The sequence below is a fragment of the Heteronotia binoei genome, chromosome 14 (genome assembly GCF_032191835.1).
Source record: "Heteronotia binoei isolate CCM8104 ecotype False Entrance Well chromosome 14, APGP_CSIRO_Hbin_v1, whole genome shotgun sequence".
In the NCBI taxonomy this organism is placed as follows: domain Eukaryota; kingdom Metazoa; phylum Chordata; class Lepidosauria; order Squamata; family Gekkonidae; genus Heteronotia; species Heteronotia binoei.
Genome location: NC_083236.1, coordinates 19161939 through 19179969, shown reverse-complemented (window position 1 = coordinate 19179969; position 18031 = coordinate 19161939). Strand labels below are relative to the sequence as shown.

At 44.6% G+C, this 18031-nt stretch overlaps 1 protein-coding gene across 1 annotated transcript in view; it reads right to left on the bottom strand.

Moving 5' to 3' along the window:
• Positions 1 to 4055: 4055 nt before the first annotated feature.
• The window catches only part of RRBP1 (ribosome binding protein 1), a 71713-nt gene continuing 57737 nt past the window's right edge, over positions 4056 to 18031 (bottom strand). The window contains exons 17-23 of the mRNA XM_060254355.1: positions 15539 to 15610; positions 13946 to 14041; positions 10966 to 11049; positions 7950 to 8033; positions 5722 to 5820; positions 5424 to 5567; positions 4056 to 4248 (exon numbers count right to left, since the gene is read on the bottom strand). Of these exons, the coding sequence (XP_060110338.1) occupies positions 4207 to 4248; positions 5424 to 5567; positions 5722 to 5820; positions 7950 to 8033; positions 10966 to 11049; positions 13946 to 14041; positions 15539 to 15610 (621 nt within the window). The 3' untranslated portion in view covers positions 4056 to 4206. The remainder of the gene's footprint in view (positions 4249 to 5423; positions 5568 to 5721; positions 5821 to 7949; positions 8034 to 10965; positions 11050 to 13945; positions 14042 to 15538; positions 15611 to 18031) is intronic.

Here is an 18031-nt window from a genome sequence, read left to right as displayed (position 1 = left end):
TATAAATAGTTTTATACATATAAAAAGGGATGTCTAACTTTAAGGCATTGTGAACTTCTGAGGTAAATGTGCAAAGATTTTTAGGTTGGTACAGAATCGAAAGTCTTTTTATCCACATTGGTGAAATTTTGCATTGAAATAAATGATCATGCAGAAATTGCATCTTTGGTGATGTTCCTGGAGATAAATATTTCCTCCATTTGTCCCATATTCTTAAGGAAGTTACAGTTGCTAGTGCTACATAATAATAAAATTAGTATGTTGTGATTTTATTTGTCCCAGGATAACTTCTAGTACACTGGGAAACACTTCGTGTTGCTCTGAGTCTAAGGGGCTAGAATTAGTTTGTTCCTATCTTAATATTTGAGACAGTAGTGATGCGGCATAATAACACTGTAAATTTGGCATTATCCCCACCCCCCTCCATCTGATGTCTTTCTTTTGGCTTGGACTCAAAGTATCAAATTATTCCAAAGAGTTTAAACACTTTCTGAGAGCCAGTTTGGTGTAGTGGTTAAGTGCATGGACTCTTATCTGGGAGAACCAGATTTGATTCCCCGCTCCTCCACATGCAACTGCTGGAGTGACCTTGGGTCAGTCATAACTGTCAGAGGCTGTTCTGGAAAGAGGGGCTTCTGACAGAGCTCTCACCCCCACCTACCTCACAGGCTGTCTGTTGTGGGGAGAGGAAGGGATAGGAGATTGTAAACTGCTCTGAGACTCCTTTGAGTGAAGGGTGGGGTATAAATCCAATCTCTTCTTTCTTTGCCAATTCTATAAAAATTGATCAGTACCAATAACGATTATTAAGAGAATTTGGAACAGATATAGGAACCCAGGTACAGGACAGTGTCTGGTTTAATTTCATCTCCTTTTCATTTACTAGTAACCTTCTTGCTCCACTCTTTGCATTATTCTGTAAGGCAAAGTTTTTAAAAAAAAATTACATTTTTTTTTTAGGATTAGTGCAGGGAAATCAGCCAGTCTATATTTCAACCTTTTCTCCATGTAGCAAAGGGTGTAGGGCTCCAAAAACTCAGCACAAACCAATGATAATGAATCTGGTAATGAGAAATCAAGTTGTTGTTTCCCCCGTTCAAAATATTATGGAAATTTGTTTACTCAATAGAATTTTTGACAGTTATTTTCCATCCCCCCACCCCTCCTCCTTAAACACTCAGTACAACCCTTCTGGTATCTTGAGTCACAAGACTTTTGTTACTTTGGATGCAATAGTTTAAAATCAGACTTTTTGAACTCTCCGAGGGTGTTAAACATCTAAGGCAGCCCCCTGCTCCTGTTAACAGAGATGCTGCCAAGGGAATAGAAAGGGAAGTAGTAGTAATCTGGACCCTTCCCCAAGTTAAGAATCCCAAACCAGACTGGTGATAGCAGATCAGTGTAAACCGTGTTTAACAGTGATAACAAAACAACCTAGTTATAAAACAGTCGATTCAGAATTAATAACAAAAAACAAATGAAGTCTCATGTACACGTTTACTGGGGGGGGGGGCTGTTTTCTGCAGAATCTGCTTGAGGGGTCTTCCTTTCGATAGCTGTGCAGCCACAGTTGAAAGAGAATGCTGGACCAGGTGGACTTGATCCAGCAAAGTTCATTGTGTATTCCATTATAAGATGTACATGGTAGATTATATGGTGTTGTCTGAAGCCATGTTAGATCAGAGAGAAAAGTACTTTTTTCTCTACCTTCTCTATCCCATGCATAGTCTTGTAAATCTCTATCATGTCACCCCTCATTGACGTTTCTCCAAGCTAAAGAGCCCCAAGCGTTTTAACTTCTCTTCATAGGGAAAGTGTTCCAACCATTTAATCATTCTAGTTGCCCTCCTCTGCACTTTTCCCGATGCTATAATATCTTTTTTGTGGAGTGGTGACCAGAACTGTACACGTATTTCAAATGAGGCCATGCCATCAGTTTATACAGGGGCATTATGATACTGGCTGATTTGTTTTCAATTCCCTTCCTAATAATTCCCAACATGGTGTTGGCCTTTTTAATTGCAGTTGCACAGTTTTGACATTTTCATTATCTACCACGACCTCAAGATCTCATTCTTGGTCAGTCTATGTCAGTTCACACCCCATCAATTTGCATTTATAGTTAGGATTTTTGGCCCCAATGTGCATTACTTTGCACTTGGTCACGCTGAACCTCCTTTGCCACGTTGATGCCACTCGCCGAGCCTCAACATCCCTTTGGAGTGCCTCACAATCCTCTCTGGTTCTCACCACCCTGAACAATTTAGTGTCATCCGCAAACTTAGCCACTTCACTGCTTACTCCCAACTCCAAATCATTAATGAACAAGTTAGAAAGCATCGGACCCAGTCCTAAGCCCTGCAGTAACCCACTGCTTACCACCCTCATTTTCTGTATTGAACATCCAACCTGATAGATTCTCCAGGGAAACTCAAAAGCTTGTTAATTGTTTTTTTGTTACTGTGTTAAGTCCAAATAAAATGACCTATGCACATCAGATGTATGCAGACCACAGATGTAGTTTAGAGATGCTACAGAACAAAGATTTGAGTCCAGTGGCACCTTTAAGACCAAACAAGTTTAATTTTGTTGGTCTTAAAGGTGTCCGAAATTCAAACTTTGTTCTGTTGCTTCGGACCAACACTGCTACTCACCTGAATCTATCTTTAGAGATGCTAATTATTGTTCCCAGGGATGGTCCCGTGTTCCAACAAGTCCAAAAACAGAGCAGACCCCCCTTTGTTTCAGTTCAGCAATTTACAATAGCATCTTATTTGTGGGAATTGTCACTGCATGGCGGAACGTTTATGCCAACACCAGAGGCACATCTTCCAAACATCGTTCTTATCACTTCTACACACAAAAACAGCAGTGGTGCAACACAACATCTGCCAGCACTGACTGACCCAGGATCTCCAAGGCTAGAAATTATCTGACTGGGTATGGAAAATCTGAAAATTAGTCATGCAGTCTCTGTACACAACATTTCTTAGTAGCATCTCAAAAAGGAGTGGCCTATTTCTGCAAGGAAAGATGCCTGATAAGTCATTCTAGAAAGAGTGGGTCTGTGGGCAAACGAGCACTTCTCATTGTAGCTGTTTGAGTGCTTGAAAAGATGGCCCAAGGCATATTGGCCAGTAAAACTTGGGCAATTTCTACTCTACTGTGTCTGACAATGGGAGCTTTGAGTCTTAAAAACTTACATGCTAAAATTCTTGTTGGTCTCTGAGATGCCACTGGACTTGAATCTAACTGTTCTTCTGCAAACCAGCACAGCTGCCCTCTGTGCCACTTGTGCCATTATGGGTAGTTCTAAACAGTTACAGGAGAGCCAGTTTGGTGTAGTGGTTAAGTGTGCGGACTCTTATCTGGGAGAACCGGGTTTGATTCCCCACTCCTCCACTTGCAGCTGCTAGCATGGCCTTGGGTCAGCCATAGCTCTGGCAGAGGTTGTCCTTGAAAGGGCAGCTGCTGTGAGAGCCCTCTCCAGCCCCACCCACCTCACAGGGTGTCTGTTGTGGGGGAGGAAGGTAAAGGAGATTGTGAGCCACTCAGACTCTTCGGAGTGGAGGGCGGGATATAAATCCAATATCTTCTTACATTACATTTCTTGATTTTTATTGGTTCCACTAAGCTTTTGGTTACTGTACACAGCGTCTCAGATTCTTCATAATAAAATCTCTTAAAGCATTAATAAAGTAGGAGGGCAGTTATTCTTTCTCTTCCCAAGAAACTGCAGCATTCCTTTTGGTTGGCCTATCAGTTTCTATCCTCTGTTCTCCCTCCTGGACTCTGTTCCTCACCAGAGGCACATGGGGGGATTACCTCGCACTCCGTGGAACCACCTCTTTGAGGGGCTGAGGGGAGGTGCCCTGAGTCAGTGATTGATTCTGGATGGATAACATAATGATCGATGATGGACAGAATAATTGCATACTTATTAGTGTGCAAATAGAACGTCCAGGTTCAGCAGAAATGCTGGTTGGGTCTCTCTCCCAACCCAGGATTGAATGTAGTTTTTAAAAAATGACTGAAGAGATCCATTAAAGACTGGGTGCAGCAGAATGTACCTTTATTCCTTTAAAGATATGAAAATACAATTTGAATCACTAATGTCTTTTTTTTTGTCTACAGCAAATTGTGTATAGTTTAGGAATGTGTAAGGCATTTTGTACGGTGAATAGCATATCCTGGATTTTGAATTCATCAAACAGATGTCCCCTCCTTTCCACTGTCCTCAGTTTCTCCCTGCAAAAGAATGAAAAATTACCAGTTAGTATCACATGGATTCTACAAGAGTCAGCAATTTTTAAGGAAGGTCATACCAATGCTTTCAAAATTTTCTATGATCCAGGAAGACCAAGCATGAGCCTCAGAGCAGGATTTGAACTCCTGATCACTACAGCTTTCCCATTCAAATAACAAACAGGGGGGCACTTAAAATGTGGTTTTTGTATCACTGGGGAAGCATCCTTTTTTATGTAACAAGTCTTATTAAGAGAGGAACCAGTTTGCTGTGGTGGTTAAGTGTGCAGCTCTTATCTGGGAGAACTGGGTTTGATTCCCCACTCCCACTTGCAGCTGCTGGAATGGCCTTGAGTCAGCCATAGCTCTTGCAGAGTTGTCCTTGAAAGGGCAGCTTCTGGGAGAGCTCTCTCAGCCCCACCCACCTCACAGGGTGTCTGTTGTGGGGGAAGGAGATTGTAAACCACTCTGATTAAGAGAGAAGGGTGGGGTATAAATCTGTGGTCGTCGTCTTCTAAATGAGGGAGTCCCCAACATGGTGACCAGGGTGACATGGCACCCACCAAGTGTTTTTAGAAAATGGGTGGGGCCAGGTGGGGCTTTTGCACAGAAAAGCTTCTGACTGGCCACTGGAGATTTGATTGGCTGTGCAAATTTTAAAAATGTTGCTTGGGCTTCAGCTGCCACTATGGTACAAGGATCTTTACTGTGTGACTGAAAGTAACCTGCGGCAGCCATTTTAAGGCTGCTGTGCCAGAATTCCAAAGGTACCCTCAGGGTCAAAACAGTTTGGGACCCCTGAACTAAATGTTGTTAGCAGCTAAGGTTGCCAGGTCTTCCCTGGTCACCAGCAGGAGACAGGGTGGGTAGGGTTGCCAGATCCAGTTTAAGAAGCTCCTGAGATTTGGGGAAGGAGCCTGTGGAGGATGGGTACTTCAGTGGGGTACAGTGCCATAGAGTCCATCTTCCCAAGCAGCCATTTTCTCCAGGGGAACTCATCTCTGTAGTCTGGGTATGAGCTATAATTCTGGATGATCTCCAGATCCTACCTGGAGGCTGGCATCCCTAACTCTTCAAAGGTAGACGTCTTTCCTTCTTCAGTAAGAGGCAATGCCAGCACAGTGAAGAAAGCCTTAGTAAATTGGGGTGGGGGGGTGGGGAGAAATAAGATGAAGTACCCTTCCTTGAAGCTGTTCTTGCAATTTGATTACTGTTTCCCTTTCCTTGGCCAGCTGCTCTTGGGTGACTTGCAAAAGCTCTTTTAATTTGGTAGCTGCGCATCCCAAGTCCTTTGATAACTTCTTCTCCTTTTCCAGTTTTTCCTGCAATTGTTAATAAAAGCAAGTTTCACTTTCACGGCAGCCAACGTTAGACGTTTCCAAGCGTCTACGAGACGAAAAAAACAACTCTGACAAGTTCTTTCATCTTGGTCTTGGCAACTTAGCTTTGAGTCACGGGAAAGCAAGGTTTCACTACCTGCAGCTGCAGAAGCTCCTCTGTTGCTGAGGCAGTCGTGTTCCCTTCAAGACTCAGCTTCTCGTGTTCCGTTTGCAGGCTGCACAATGATTTCTGAGCCTAAAGTTTCAAAAGATTGGAGAAATTCTTAAGTAAAGGGAAAGTGAAGAAGTACTTTAGTCAACAAGTAATTAAATCGTAGACTTCACTGCCAGTGGATGTAGTGATGGTTACGAACCTAGATGGGATTGAAAGAGGATTATACACACTCACAGAGGACAGGTCCAATTCTGGCTACTGATGAGTAAAGAACCATTAAGTTTAAAGGAGATAACACAAGAGCCCTGCTGGATCAGACTAATAGTCCCTCTAGTCCAACATCTTGTCTCACACAGTGGCCAACCAGTTCCTCTGGATGGCCAACAACATAGAGGCTGAAGTTTTCCCCAGATGTTGCCTCCTGGCTCTGGGAGTCAGAAGATTAGTGCCTCTGAATATGGAGATTCCCCTCGGTCACCATGGCTAGTAGCTATTGATAGACTTATCTCTCATGAATCTATCAAATCCTGGATTACTAGGAAACAATATCAAAGAAAGACCTTGGCCTCTGTGTCCTGTTCGTAGGTCCTTCACGGCAGCTGGATGGCTATGGTGAGAAAGAAGATGATACTGGGTTTATATCCAGCCCTCCACTCTGAATCTCAGAGTGGCTCACAATCTCCTTTATCTTCCTCTTAGTTGGGTGGGGCTGAGAGGACTCTCACAGCAGCTGCCCTTTCAAGGACAACCTCTGCCAGAGCTATGGCTGACCCAAGGCCATCCCAGCAGCTGCAAGGGGAGGAGTGGGGAATCAAACCCGGTTCTCCCAGATAAGAGTCCGCACACTTAACCACTGCACCAAACTGGCTCTCAAAGAAGATGCCTGGACTAGATGGACTACTGGTCTGATCCAGCAGGACTCCTATGTGCTTCACAAGTTGCCCTCACTGCTCAGAAGAAAGGCGGGATATGGATGTTTTAAATAAGTATATATTTCATATAGTTTAAAATAAAATGTATGATTCTTTTGAATCACTACAACTTGTCCCATTTTCATTTAGATATGAAAATATTTTAGTGGCCTGACATTACCAACATAAATGGTACAGCAGATCAAATCAAGATCAAACCGTCCCCCTGCCCCCATTTTTTTTACAGCATGACAATTAAAAGGTGGTTAAGGGTATAATTATGGTGCATTAAGAACATTCCACTGAAAGTTTCATGCCTATTTGAAGGCTTTTCAGTTTAGGTCACAGATCTAAGAGCAGAGCAGCAGGCAGCCCTTAGCACCTGGTACTCAATTAAAAGCATCCTGTTTGACAGAATAACTAAGTGTTTGCTCTCTCATCTGAACATTTCAGACACATTCTTAGCCCTTAAAAGGAAGACCAAAACTCAGTCAAAGAACAACATTTCAACACAATACTATGTATTTGCACTGCAGGAGTAGCCGCATTCCAGTAGCAACTGCAGACCTTGGGAATACTACACATTTTGGAATAAAATGCTCTGGTGGGGAGGGCAGGATATAAATAAAATAAAATAAAAATAAATAAGGATTTTGTTTTAAATATTTTCTGAATATTCCATACACCATGAGAGGAGGGCAACCCAAAGTCAGAGAACTTAGATAACAAAATGGTCTTATCATGAAAGGCATTCTAGATAACTGTGCTGCATCTATTCAATTAGTAACTTTCAAACTGTACCCCAGTGAACCCTGAGACTTCATGGAACCTTTTCAGGGGATCCTCAATAAGTCGATAATTGCAGCTTTGCTACTGACCATCCCCCAAAATGCAGCCACAGGCAACATGCACCAAGGGGGCACTCTTGGTTGACATCAAGCAACAGTAGGATCCAAAAAGACTGGATGGTCTTCTGCATACCCTAGAACACCTCCCACAATCCTTTGCCAAAGATGGCTAGATTTGAGTCCAGTAGGACCTTAGAGACCAACCAGATTTTCAGGGTCGAAGCTTACTCCCTTCATCAGATACCAAAAGATGGGGTTCGCTGACAGAGGGAGCAGTGTGGAAATGGGTTCCCTGAAGTGACAGACTTTGAAAACCATTTGCTTAAAGTATCAGACAAAAAGAAACAGCCACCAGAAGAACCTTACACAAGGAGTGGTCCTGGACTCAGGTCTTTTATGTCTACTGCATTCAACGTCCACATAATAGAAGCCCCCCTGTAATTAAACTTACTTCTTCAAGCTTGGCTGCCAATGTTTCCCTCAGAACACATTCACTGTGTAAATTTGCTTCTGTTTGGTCCAGCTGGGTTTTTAACTGCATTGGGGGGAAATGAACAAGTCATTGCAATTCAGATACTAGCAGAATTTGTGTGTGTGTAAGGTTGTTACCCTGAACTAATCAAAGGCAAATCCCTAAAGAAGGAGTACAGACAGAGGCTCCTGTTCTTTCTAGAGGGCTAACTCAGGATGGGCTCATCAGTTTTAAGTTTCCCCAGTTTTTAAGCAGTTTTGCTACTCCTATCCAACAAAGTCCTAGAAGGACACAATAAGATATGTGCCTGATAAAGGATTCTGTAGAACTTGAAAACTTGCACCGTGTTTTGTGTTAATTGGGTTCAATAGAAGGTATTACACGATTTTTTTTCTAGCAGTAGAAAAGAGCAAGAGTTCAGTCGCACTTTAAAGGCTAACTAAATTTATGGCAGGGGAGGAGCTTTTGTGAGTCACTGCTCATTTCTTCATGAAAGCTCCTCCCCTGCCACAAATTTTGTTAGTCTTTAGAGCCCCGTGGTGCAGAGTGGTAAAGCTGCAGTACTGCAGTCCAAGCTCTGCTCACAATCTGAGTTCGATCCTGGCGGAAGCTGGTTCAGGTAACTGGCTCCAGGTTGACTCAGCCTTCCATCCTTCCGAGGTGGGTCAAATGAGTCCCCAGCTTGCTGGGGGGAAAGTTGAGATGATGACTGGGGAAGGCAATGGCAAACCACCCCGTAAAAAGGTCTGCCGTGAAAAACGTGAAGGCAACGTCACCCCAGAGTCGAAAATGACTGGTGCTTGCGCAAGGGACTACCTTTACCTTTTTAAGGTGCTACTGGACTCTTATTTTTTTCTGCTGCTACAGACAGACTAACATGGCTACCCATCATGGTGTTTTTTTTTAGAATTGTACATGTGTGTCTGTGTGTGCTCAGTTACTTCTGCAGACCCCTACTGAGGCTAGGACGTTTTCAGAGAGGTGGCCTGTATTTCCTGCCTCTGTACCCTGGCCCTGGTATTCCTTGGAGGTCTCCCTTAGCTTAGCTTCCAAGATCTGACAAGATTAGGCTTGCCTGGGCTATCCAGGTCGGGGCTCATCACGATTTCTTCTGGATCCCCCAGCCAGAATTCTAGAATAACTAAGTGAAAATAGATAACTAGTTTAGCAAGTCTATTAGGAAGTAAAGCTAAAGGAATCTTCCGAGTATTATGAAATGTTATTCAGAACATGTTTTTATAATGCTGTGCAATTATAAACCAATGCAAAAGTACAAAGCAGGATGAAAATGGAATGTATCATTTAGCAGAAATGGTGATACAAAATGAAAAGTAACTAGCCACCTAAGGGAAAGCTTGCAACTGCTATAAAGGACCTGTTCCAGGCCCCCACCCCCACCCCCGCAAATCTCACACCTAAAAGGAGTCTAGCAGAGCCTCCCTTTTTGCTCTTACAGAAGGGAACAGGGAAGGGGAGTTACTTCAGGTAAAGAGGGTTTTTAGGCAGAATATTTCCAAAACTATATATAATAATAAAGGGATCCCTGTGCATTAGGGTTTGTAGAATCTTTCGGGCTCAAGTGCCGTGTTCTACTGGAGAAAGTTTTCCTTCCAGACGTTTCGCTCTCAGCTGCGGAGAACATCCTCAGTGGCGTTGCAGCCGGAGCAGGCGCTCAGACCTCCTTGGCTGCTGTGCATTGAGCGCCTGCTCCGGCTGCAACGCCACTGAGGATGTTCTCCGCAGCTGAGAACGAAACGTCTGGAAGGAAAACTTTCTCCAGTAGAACACGGCACTTGAGCCCGAAAGATTCTACAAACCCTAATGATGTTCTAGCCGTGAAAACCTGAAATCTTTGATCCCTGTGCATGTCTGGCCAATGCTTTGTGGAAGGCTTAACTCATCAGAAAATAAAGCCAGGTGTCTCAAAATTGGCCACCGGCTTCAGAACAATGGTGGAAGCTGCAGCCTGCAGCACTGAAAAAGAGAAAGAAACTTGAACATGCTGATCCATGTTATCTCCAGAACACTCCCAGTCCCCACTGTTCCACTTGTAATGGAAGCTGAGACTCTCACCTTGTGCCAGCACCACTTATCAGAAAACAAAGCTAGGCATTCCAGCTGCCTCTATATAGCCCTTTTCCATGACTCTTACTGGTGTATTTTCCCTTTGTCTTTGAATGGCACTTAAGAATTGCACATTGTCAGTGCATAAAGACCAGGGAAAGAGAGACACACTAAGATGCTGAGATGTTAACATTCTCTCCCCCAAAGAAACAGACCCTCTAGAGATGTTCTGCGAGTGATGAACATCTGGAAAAGGGGAGGAGGGTTTATCTTCATCCAAGCCCAGTGGCCTAATCCAAAATTATTTCTAGAGTTTTAACGAGACAGGAGGTCTGACCACTGACCTTTAAGGTCTCACCTGATTTGGCTTAACTATATAATGTTGCTGAATAAAGATATTATAGATGAGACCAATTTCACACTCACCTTACGCCACTCTCATGTTCATCTTCTCAGCGTGGCTTCCTTTCAATTTCACACTATCTGCCCTGGGGCTGCAGCAAGCATTGGCATTTTCACGCAGCAAATATAAACTGGTTTTAGCAGTTTCTGTTTGCTGCGTGAAAACGCCGATGCTTGCTGCAGCCCCAGGGCAGATAGTATGAAATCGGAAGGAAGCCACGCTGAGAAGACAAATGTGAGAGCGGCATAAGGTGAGTGCTAAATCGGTCTGAGTTTTACAAATTTCAGCTTGAGAAACAGTCATCACGCTTGCTTTTGGACAAGGAGTGCATGGTCAAGTATTTACAGAATCTTAGCTCCCCTGCCAAGAGATCTTTGGCTGTCAGCCGAACAGTTAAAATTTCCAGTTCGTTTTAATCTCTGAGGCATCCCTCTGCATTTGTAAACATCACTGCAAGCTTATCAATAGCCTATAAAAGTTATACTGTCATGGTGAAAGAAAAGAGCAATGATAAAACCAGTTTGTTACCTGTGCAAACTCCTGGCTTTGTTTGAGTGCTTCTGTTTTTGCTGCGTGCAGCTGTTCTTGAGATTCAGATAAGAGTTGTTCTAACTTTGGAAAAAAAAATGAAAATCATATATAAACCAACAATTAACTAGAAGAGTGGATTGTCACAACCTTGTGCTATGATCTGATTGAAAATAACTCTGCTAGGTACTCAAGTTTTATAGTAAACCCTGAACATGGAGCAGTAACTCACTGAATTTTCTTTTCTTAAAGCCCACCCCAGTTCCATCCACTGACTCCCCCCCTCCTCTGTAAAGACTGCCCACCAGTTTAGGAAAAGTATTCTTGTGGTTTCTGCAGCAACTGCAGATAGAATGAGAACTGATCCAGCAGAGGAAGGCTCAAGGCGGGTTTCACAATGGCCTCTAAGAGAGAGGCAAAATGGAAGATTTACAGAGAATCCTGATGTCCCCTCCCCAGAAAAGGAACTGGGCAGAAGACCTAAGTAGACCAGAGCTGCTGCCTTTCACTGCAGGAGCATGCTCAGATGACTAAACTGTACTCCCATCTTTCATTTCGGCTTCAACTGTGAAATGGAGAAGTACTCTAGTTCTCCAATTGTCTGTAGGAAAGATCATCCCTGGGAAATCTAGAAAAGCAACTCCCTAGTCTCCTCCTGAGAGCCAGTGAGATGGTCTCCTTCACTCAGGAAGGGCCAGGGCTGAGTGGTAGAACATCTGCTTTGGATGTAGCAGGTTCCATCCCTGGTATCTCTAGTTAAAAGGATCAGGTAGAAGGCAGGGTTGCCACCTCCATGTTGGGAAATACCTGGAGATTTTCATGGTGGAGACTGAGGAGGGCAGTGCTGGGAGAGGGGAGGGGAGGGACTTCAATGGGATATAATGCCACTGAGTCCAACTTCCAAAGCTGTCATTTTTTTCCAGGAGAACTGATCTCTGTCTCCTAGAGAGCAATTATAATCCCAGGAAATCACCACTTGGAGGCTGGCAATCCTAACTAGAAGGTGATGTGCAAGTGCAAGACTTATATCTGAGACCCTGGAGAGTTACTACCAGTCTGAGTAGACAATACTTGATGACCCAATGGTCTGATTCAGCATACGGCAGCTTCATGTGTCCTTGATCTGCCCCAAAATTAACCAAGTGACTTTGAGCCAGTCAGTCTCTCTCTCTCTCAATCTAATCCAGTTTATAGTGCTGTTGCAAAGAGAAAATGGAGGAGGGAAGAAACCCTCTGAGCTCACTGGAGGAAGAGCAGGACGAAAACATGGAAGACAGAATGGCTCTAGTACTCTACGGATGTTTATGTGGGAAGCAGAAACATTATTGTCCTGCCCACTGGGTTCCTTCAAAAGCACAGAGTGACCCAATAAATTGTGACAAGGAAAGCAGCTCCCACAGTATTGTATAAGGGCTCTTTTTCTAGCAGGAGCTCCTCTGCATATTAGGCCATGCCCCCCTGATGTAGCCAATCCTCCAGGAGCTTACAGTAGGCCCTGTACTAAGAGCCCTCTAAGCTCTTGGAGGATTGGCTACATCAGCAGGGCGTAATATGCAGAGGAGCGCCTGCTAGAAAAAGAGCCATCTGGGGAAACAGTGTTTTCACAAAACACAATCACAGTGTATTAATGTAAATACTACTAATGCAATAGAATTCTGCCATCAATTTATATTGTTCTGAATGTTATCAATAAATTACTATACATAAACAAAAGCATCCACAATTTTTTTTCCTGCACAAGTTTGTAAGACAATATAACATTCCAATTTTATCCGAATATGTCCAGAAATATCCACGAATGTCAACTCTAAGGATCTTCGAAGTTCTACAGTTCCATAATATCCAAGCTATGAATAGTGTAGTTGCAGCAGTGAGGCTGTCAAAGCTTCTTGGTGGAAAATGAGGAGACTACATACTGTCAAAGCTTCTGGTAGTTGCTTCATTTTCCACCAAGACGTTTTGACAGCCTCATGCTGCAAAAAATTGTGGAGACTTTGGTTTATGCATAGTAGTTTATTGATAACAAGGCAGCCCCGTGGCGCAGAGTGATAAAACAGCAGTACAGCAGTACTGTGGCCTGAACTCTCTGCTCACGACCTGAGTTCGATTCCGGCGGAAGCTGGATTCAGGTAGCTGGCCCAAGGTTGACTCAACTTTCCATCCTTCCAAAGTTGGTAAAAAGAGTACCCAGGTTGCTGGGGGGAAAGTGTAAAAGATTGGGGATGGCAATGGCAAACCACCCATAAAAAGTCTGCCGTGAAAACATTGTGAAAGCAACATCACCCCAGAGTTGGAAACGACTGGTGCTTGCACAGGGGACCTTTTCTTTCCTTATTGATAACATTCAGAACAATATACATTCATGGTAGAATACTGTCGCATTAGTAGTATTTACACAGTGATTGTATTTGGTATTTTGCTCACAGTACTTCAAGCAAACCAAATTGGCAGACCAAATTGTTCTCCGCAGCTGAGAACGAAACGTCTGGAAGGAAAACTTTCTCCAGTAGAACACGGCACTTGATCCCGAAAGATTCTACAAACCCTAATGATGTTACCAGCCGTGAAAACCTGAAATCTTTGAAAACCAAATTGGCCTTTATAATGTTTGATTCACTTTTACAAAGAAGCAGACAATGTGACATTTCCAACACACCAAGAAGAATAACCACAATCAAGAACCACACGACTTCATCAAAGGATTCCCTGAGAGCAGAATTTGGTAGCTAACTCTTCATGAGGCAGGCAGCTGTGTTGGTCTGAAGCAACAGAACAAAGTTTAAGTCAAGAGGCACTTTCAAGATGAACAACATTTAATTTTGGGTACACAACATGCAGAATGGAACTTTCAAGATGCCACTGGACTCAAAACTTATTTCATGAGTTATGCCTTATTTTAGGCACCTAATTCTGCCCGCTGTACCCCAAACCCTCTCTTTCCCACCCTCCGCCGAAGTTCCCAGAAGAGACAAACAATTACCTCTTCCACTTTTTTGGTATAATTCTGACTTTCTGAGTTGGCTGTCACCAAGTGATTTTCCAGCTGTGCTTCCAAAAGGGATGTATACTCTTTTAACTGTTGTGACCAGAAATATAATGATTTTTTTTCACATTGAACACTAGAAAGATACAGCTTACATTCTGTTAATATCAACATGTTCTTGGCAATCAGGTACCTCCCCTCTTCGACAAGTGATTTTGAATTCCACCCCTCCACCCCAGTTCTGCATTCCCTCCAGTCTACGCTGCATCTTGTTCCATGCTAGAGTGCTAACTGCCAGCGTAAGGCAGATTCCAAGTCCTGCATTCCAAGGGTGAGAGGTAGAAGAATTAGATGATGATGGTATTGGATTTATATCCCGCCCTCCACTCCGAAGAGTCTCAGAGCGGCTCACAATCTCCTTTCCCTTCCTCCCCCACAACAGACACCCTGTGAGGTGGGTGGGGCTGGAGAGGGCTCTCCCAGCAGCTGCCCTTTCAAGGACGGAGTCTCAGAGCGGCTCACAATCTCCTTTACCTTCCTCCCCCACAACAGACACCCTGTGAGGTGGGCGGGGCTGGAGAGGGCTCTCCCAGCAGCTGCCCTTTCAAGGACAACCTCTGCCAGAGCTATGACTGACCCAAGGCCATTCCAGCAGTGCAAGTGGAGGAGTGGGGAATCAAAGCCCTTTCAAGGACAACCTCTGCCAGAGCTATGGCTGACCCAAGGCCATGCTAGCAGGTGCAAGTGGAGAAGTGGGGAATCAAACCCTGTTCTCCCAGATAAGAGTCCGCACACTTAACCACTACACCAAACTGGCTCAAATATGCCATTTTCATCTTTTCCCCCCTAGACATCTGTAATTTTGTAATCTGTGTGAAGAGCAATGGTTCTAATTTTAATCCACTGCACATGAAATCAATGTTTCCTCGGAGTCATTTTCAAGCCAGAACCAGAGCAGTTCTAGATTACAATTCCAGAATCAACAGGTTTTTGAGCTTTTAACTGCACGCAAATCCTTAAAACACTTTTGTAAATATTAGGGTTTGTAGAATCTTTCGGGCTCAAGTGCCGTGTTCTACTGGAGAAAGTTTTTCTTCCAGACGTTTCGTTCTCAGCTGCGGAGAACATCCTCAGTGGCGTTGCAGCCGGAGCAGGCGTTCTGACCTTCTTGGCTTCCAGTTTCCTTATCACCACCCTTCCAGGAAGCCCCACCAAACAATGGGTACATTCACAAACCAATTGCCCTCTCACCACACCCTCTCCAGCCTAGAAACAGCAGCTCTCCAACAGCCCTGGCCTCACTCAATGCACAGCAGCCAAGAAGGTCAGAACGCCTGCTCCGGCTGCAACGCCACCGAGGATGTTCTCTGCAGCTGAGAACGAAATGTCTGGAAGAAGAACTTTCTCTAGTAGAACACGGCACTTGAGCCCGAAAGATTCTACAAACCCTAATGATGATGCCAGCCGTGAAAACCTGAAATCTTTGATAACTTTTGTAAACGCTTCAAGGTCCTATTCACAATCTGGCAGAAGAATCCAGCTGCCTCAGGACTCTGGCACTCCCTTCAGAACTGTGAAATGCCCCCATACCTTGCTTGTGTTCTGGAGTTCCAACTTGAACTTCTCCACATCCTCTTCAAGGCACTTTATTTGGTCCTGGGACTAAACAAAGCCCCCCACCACCAAGGATCAGAAATCAGACAATCAGTGTAGAGGATCTTAAGTCCTAGAGAAAAATTTCTCAATGCACAGACACACACACCCCCTATCTAGAATTCCTGTTATATTTATTGCACTCCAGAAAGCTGTGTAGTAGCGTCGCTGCTCTTGTAAACTATCATCTGAAAATTAAGTCTTATCTATTTAAAAATGTATTATACTCTATAGCAGGGGTGGCCGATTGTTGGAATACAAGCTATGTACATTCCAGCCATTATATAGTTAACTGTTTGTTTACCTGATAGAGGAAGTGATGTATTGTGACCTAAACTCAATTGTGGGATGGTTCTTACTTTGCCCGCGAAAGTTGTGAACACAACATTGGTCAGAGAGGATGTTAGGTGTGAAATGCTTTGATCTTGTATGCAAGGTTTATTGCTCTTCTTCCTGGCGAAATGCTTTTTGGGGAGAAGAACAGTGAAGACAAAGAACGTAGCCATGTAGATAAGACGTAGATAGAACTAGCTGGTAAGCTAGATTGTTTTTCTGTTTTATCCCAAGTACCCTATCCTGATGTTTTCTAGTAAACTTTATTTCTTTTGTTAAGCTTAAGCCTCGACTCCAATTACTGCCACTCCAAACCTCTGAATTTAGCGTGTATTTCCTAACATTTTGGTAGCAGATGATAAAAGATTCCAACACCGATGGTAGCTCTCCAGATGTTTTTTTGCCTACAACTCCCATCAGCCCCAGCCATTGGCCATGTTGGCTGGGGCTGATGGGAGTTGTAGGCAAAAAACATCTGGAGAGCTACCATCGGCCACCCCTGCCCTATAGAGACCGGTCCCCATTGCGTATAATGGAGAATCAATCTGTGGATATCTAGGGCTGGGGGGAGGGTTGTGTTTTGAGGCAGAGGCATCACATTTTCAGCATAGCAACTGGCAGCTCTCCTCAACCCCCCTCCCAAGCTTCAAAAAGACTGGACCAGGGGGTCCAATTCTATGAGCCCCAAAAGAAGGTGCCCCTATCCTTCATTATTTCCAATGGAAGGAAGGCTTTTAAAAAGTGTGCAGTCCCTTAAAATGTGGTGGCCAGACAGGCCATAGCAACAGGGGGCTTGTGGAGGCCCTGTCGCCGACTTCTGGGCACGGTCCCCTGACTCAGGGCCCCCAATCAGCTGTAGGGCCTCTGCCACCTCCTCCCCCACCCCCCCGCCACACACAACTGAGATCAGCCCAAAGTGGCAGGAGTAGCTGCCATCTTTCAGGAGCGATTTAAAGACATCACTGACCAGCTGGTCGGCAGGGTCTTTACATTGCACATGGAGGCCCGGGGCTGCTCTTGCCGCCCTTCCTGTGTGATTTGAATCGGGGGGGGGGGGGGGCGGGAGTGGTGGCTGAGGCCTTCCCGGCATGCCATAACTCCACCATGGCTTGAGGCCCCCACCCACCTCCCCCATGATTCAGCTTCCACGGGAGGGGTAGCAGAAGCAGCTCCCAGCCTTCAGATTTGAATTGCCGGTGGGAAGGAGGAAGCTGCCAAGCCACTGAGGAAACTGTGGGCCACCCCCTCCACAATTCAAATTTCTCTGGAGGTGCAACAGAAGCAGCTGCCTGCCTCCAGGGGTGATTTAAAGACCCCATGGACCAACTGGTCTGTGGGGGTCTTTAAATCGCTCAGGGAGGCAGCAGCTGCTTCTGCCACACCTCCAGAGCAATTTGAATTGGGGGCAGGGGGCAGGATGGCTACATTTTTAGGTGGGGAGGGAGCACTTTTTTCAGGTTCCCCCTGAATTTTTAAAAAGCCCCACCACACACACCTTTAAATGTTCGGCTATGGCCCTGTGGCCTGAACTCCCTTCAGAGTTCAATCATGCTCGTCACACCCTTGCTCCTGGCTCCACCCCCAAAGTCTCCTGGCTCCACCACAAAGTCTCCAGATATTTCTTGAGTTGGACCTGGCAACCCTAAACTGTGTTGCCCCCACCACCTTAAACGCTTTGCCCCAAAATGAAATGCTGGCCGCTGAGTAGTAGTCGTTTCAAGTCCAAGGACGGATTCTTCAAGAGGGGCCTCGTGACTGCCTCTTTCAAAGTGAGTGGCACTATACCTTCTTGCCAAGAGGCATTTATTACATTCCAGATTCACTTGGCCAACCTGACCTAGCTTGATATTATCAGCCATGAAGGGCAAGCAGCGCTCTCCGCTCCCAAAGTATTTGAGTAGGCTGCATGCTGGATTGGTGCCACACCAGCACCCCTCCTGTTTTCACACTGAGTTGGTCTTCAGATTAGCTGAATTTTACTATCCACCAAGTTCGGTGTTTTTATGTAATATTCTACCCATAGGTGCCTAGTCACAAGCTCTTTTTTTCCCCTCTTCGTCTGTACCTTACAGATTCACAAATTGTCAGATTTCAGAT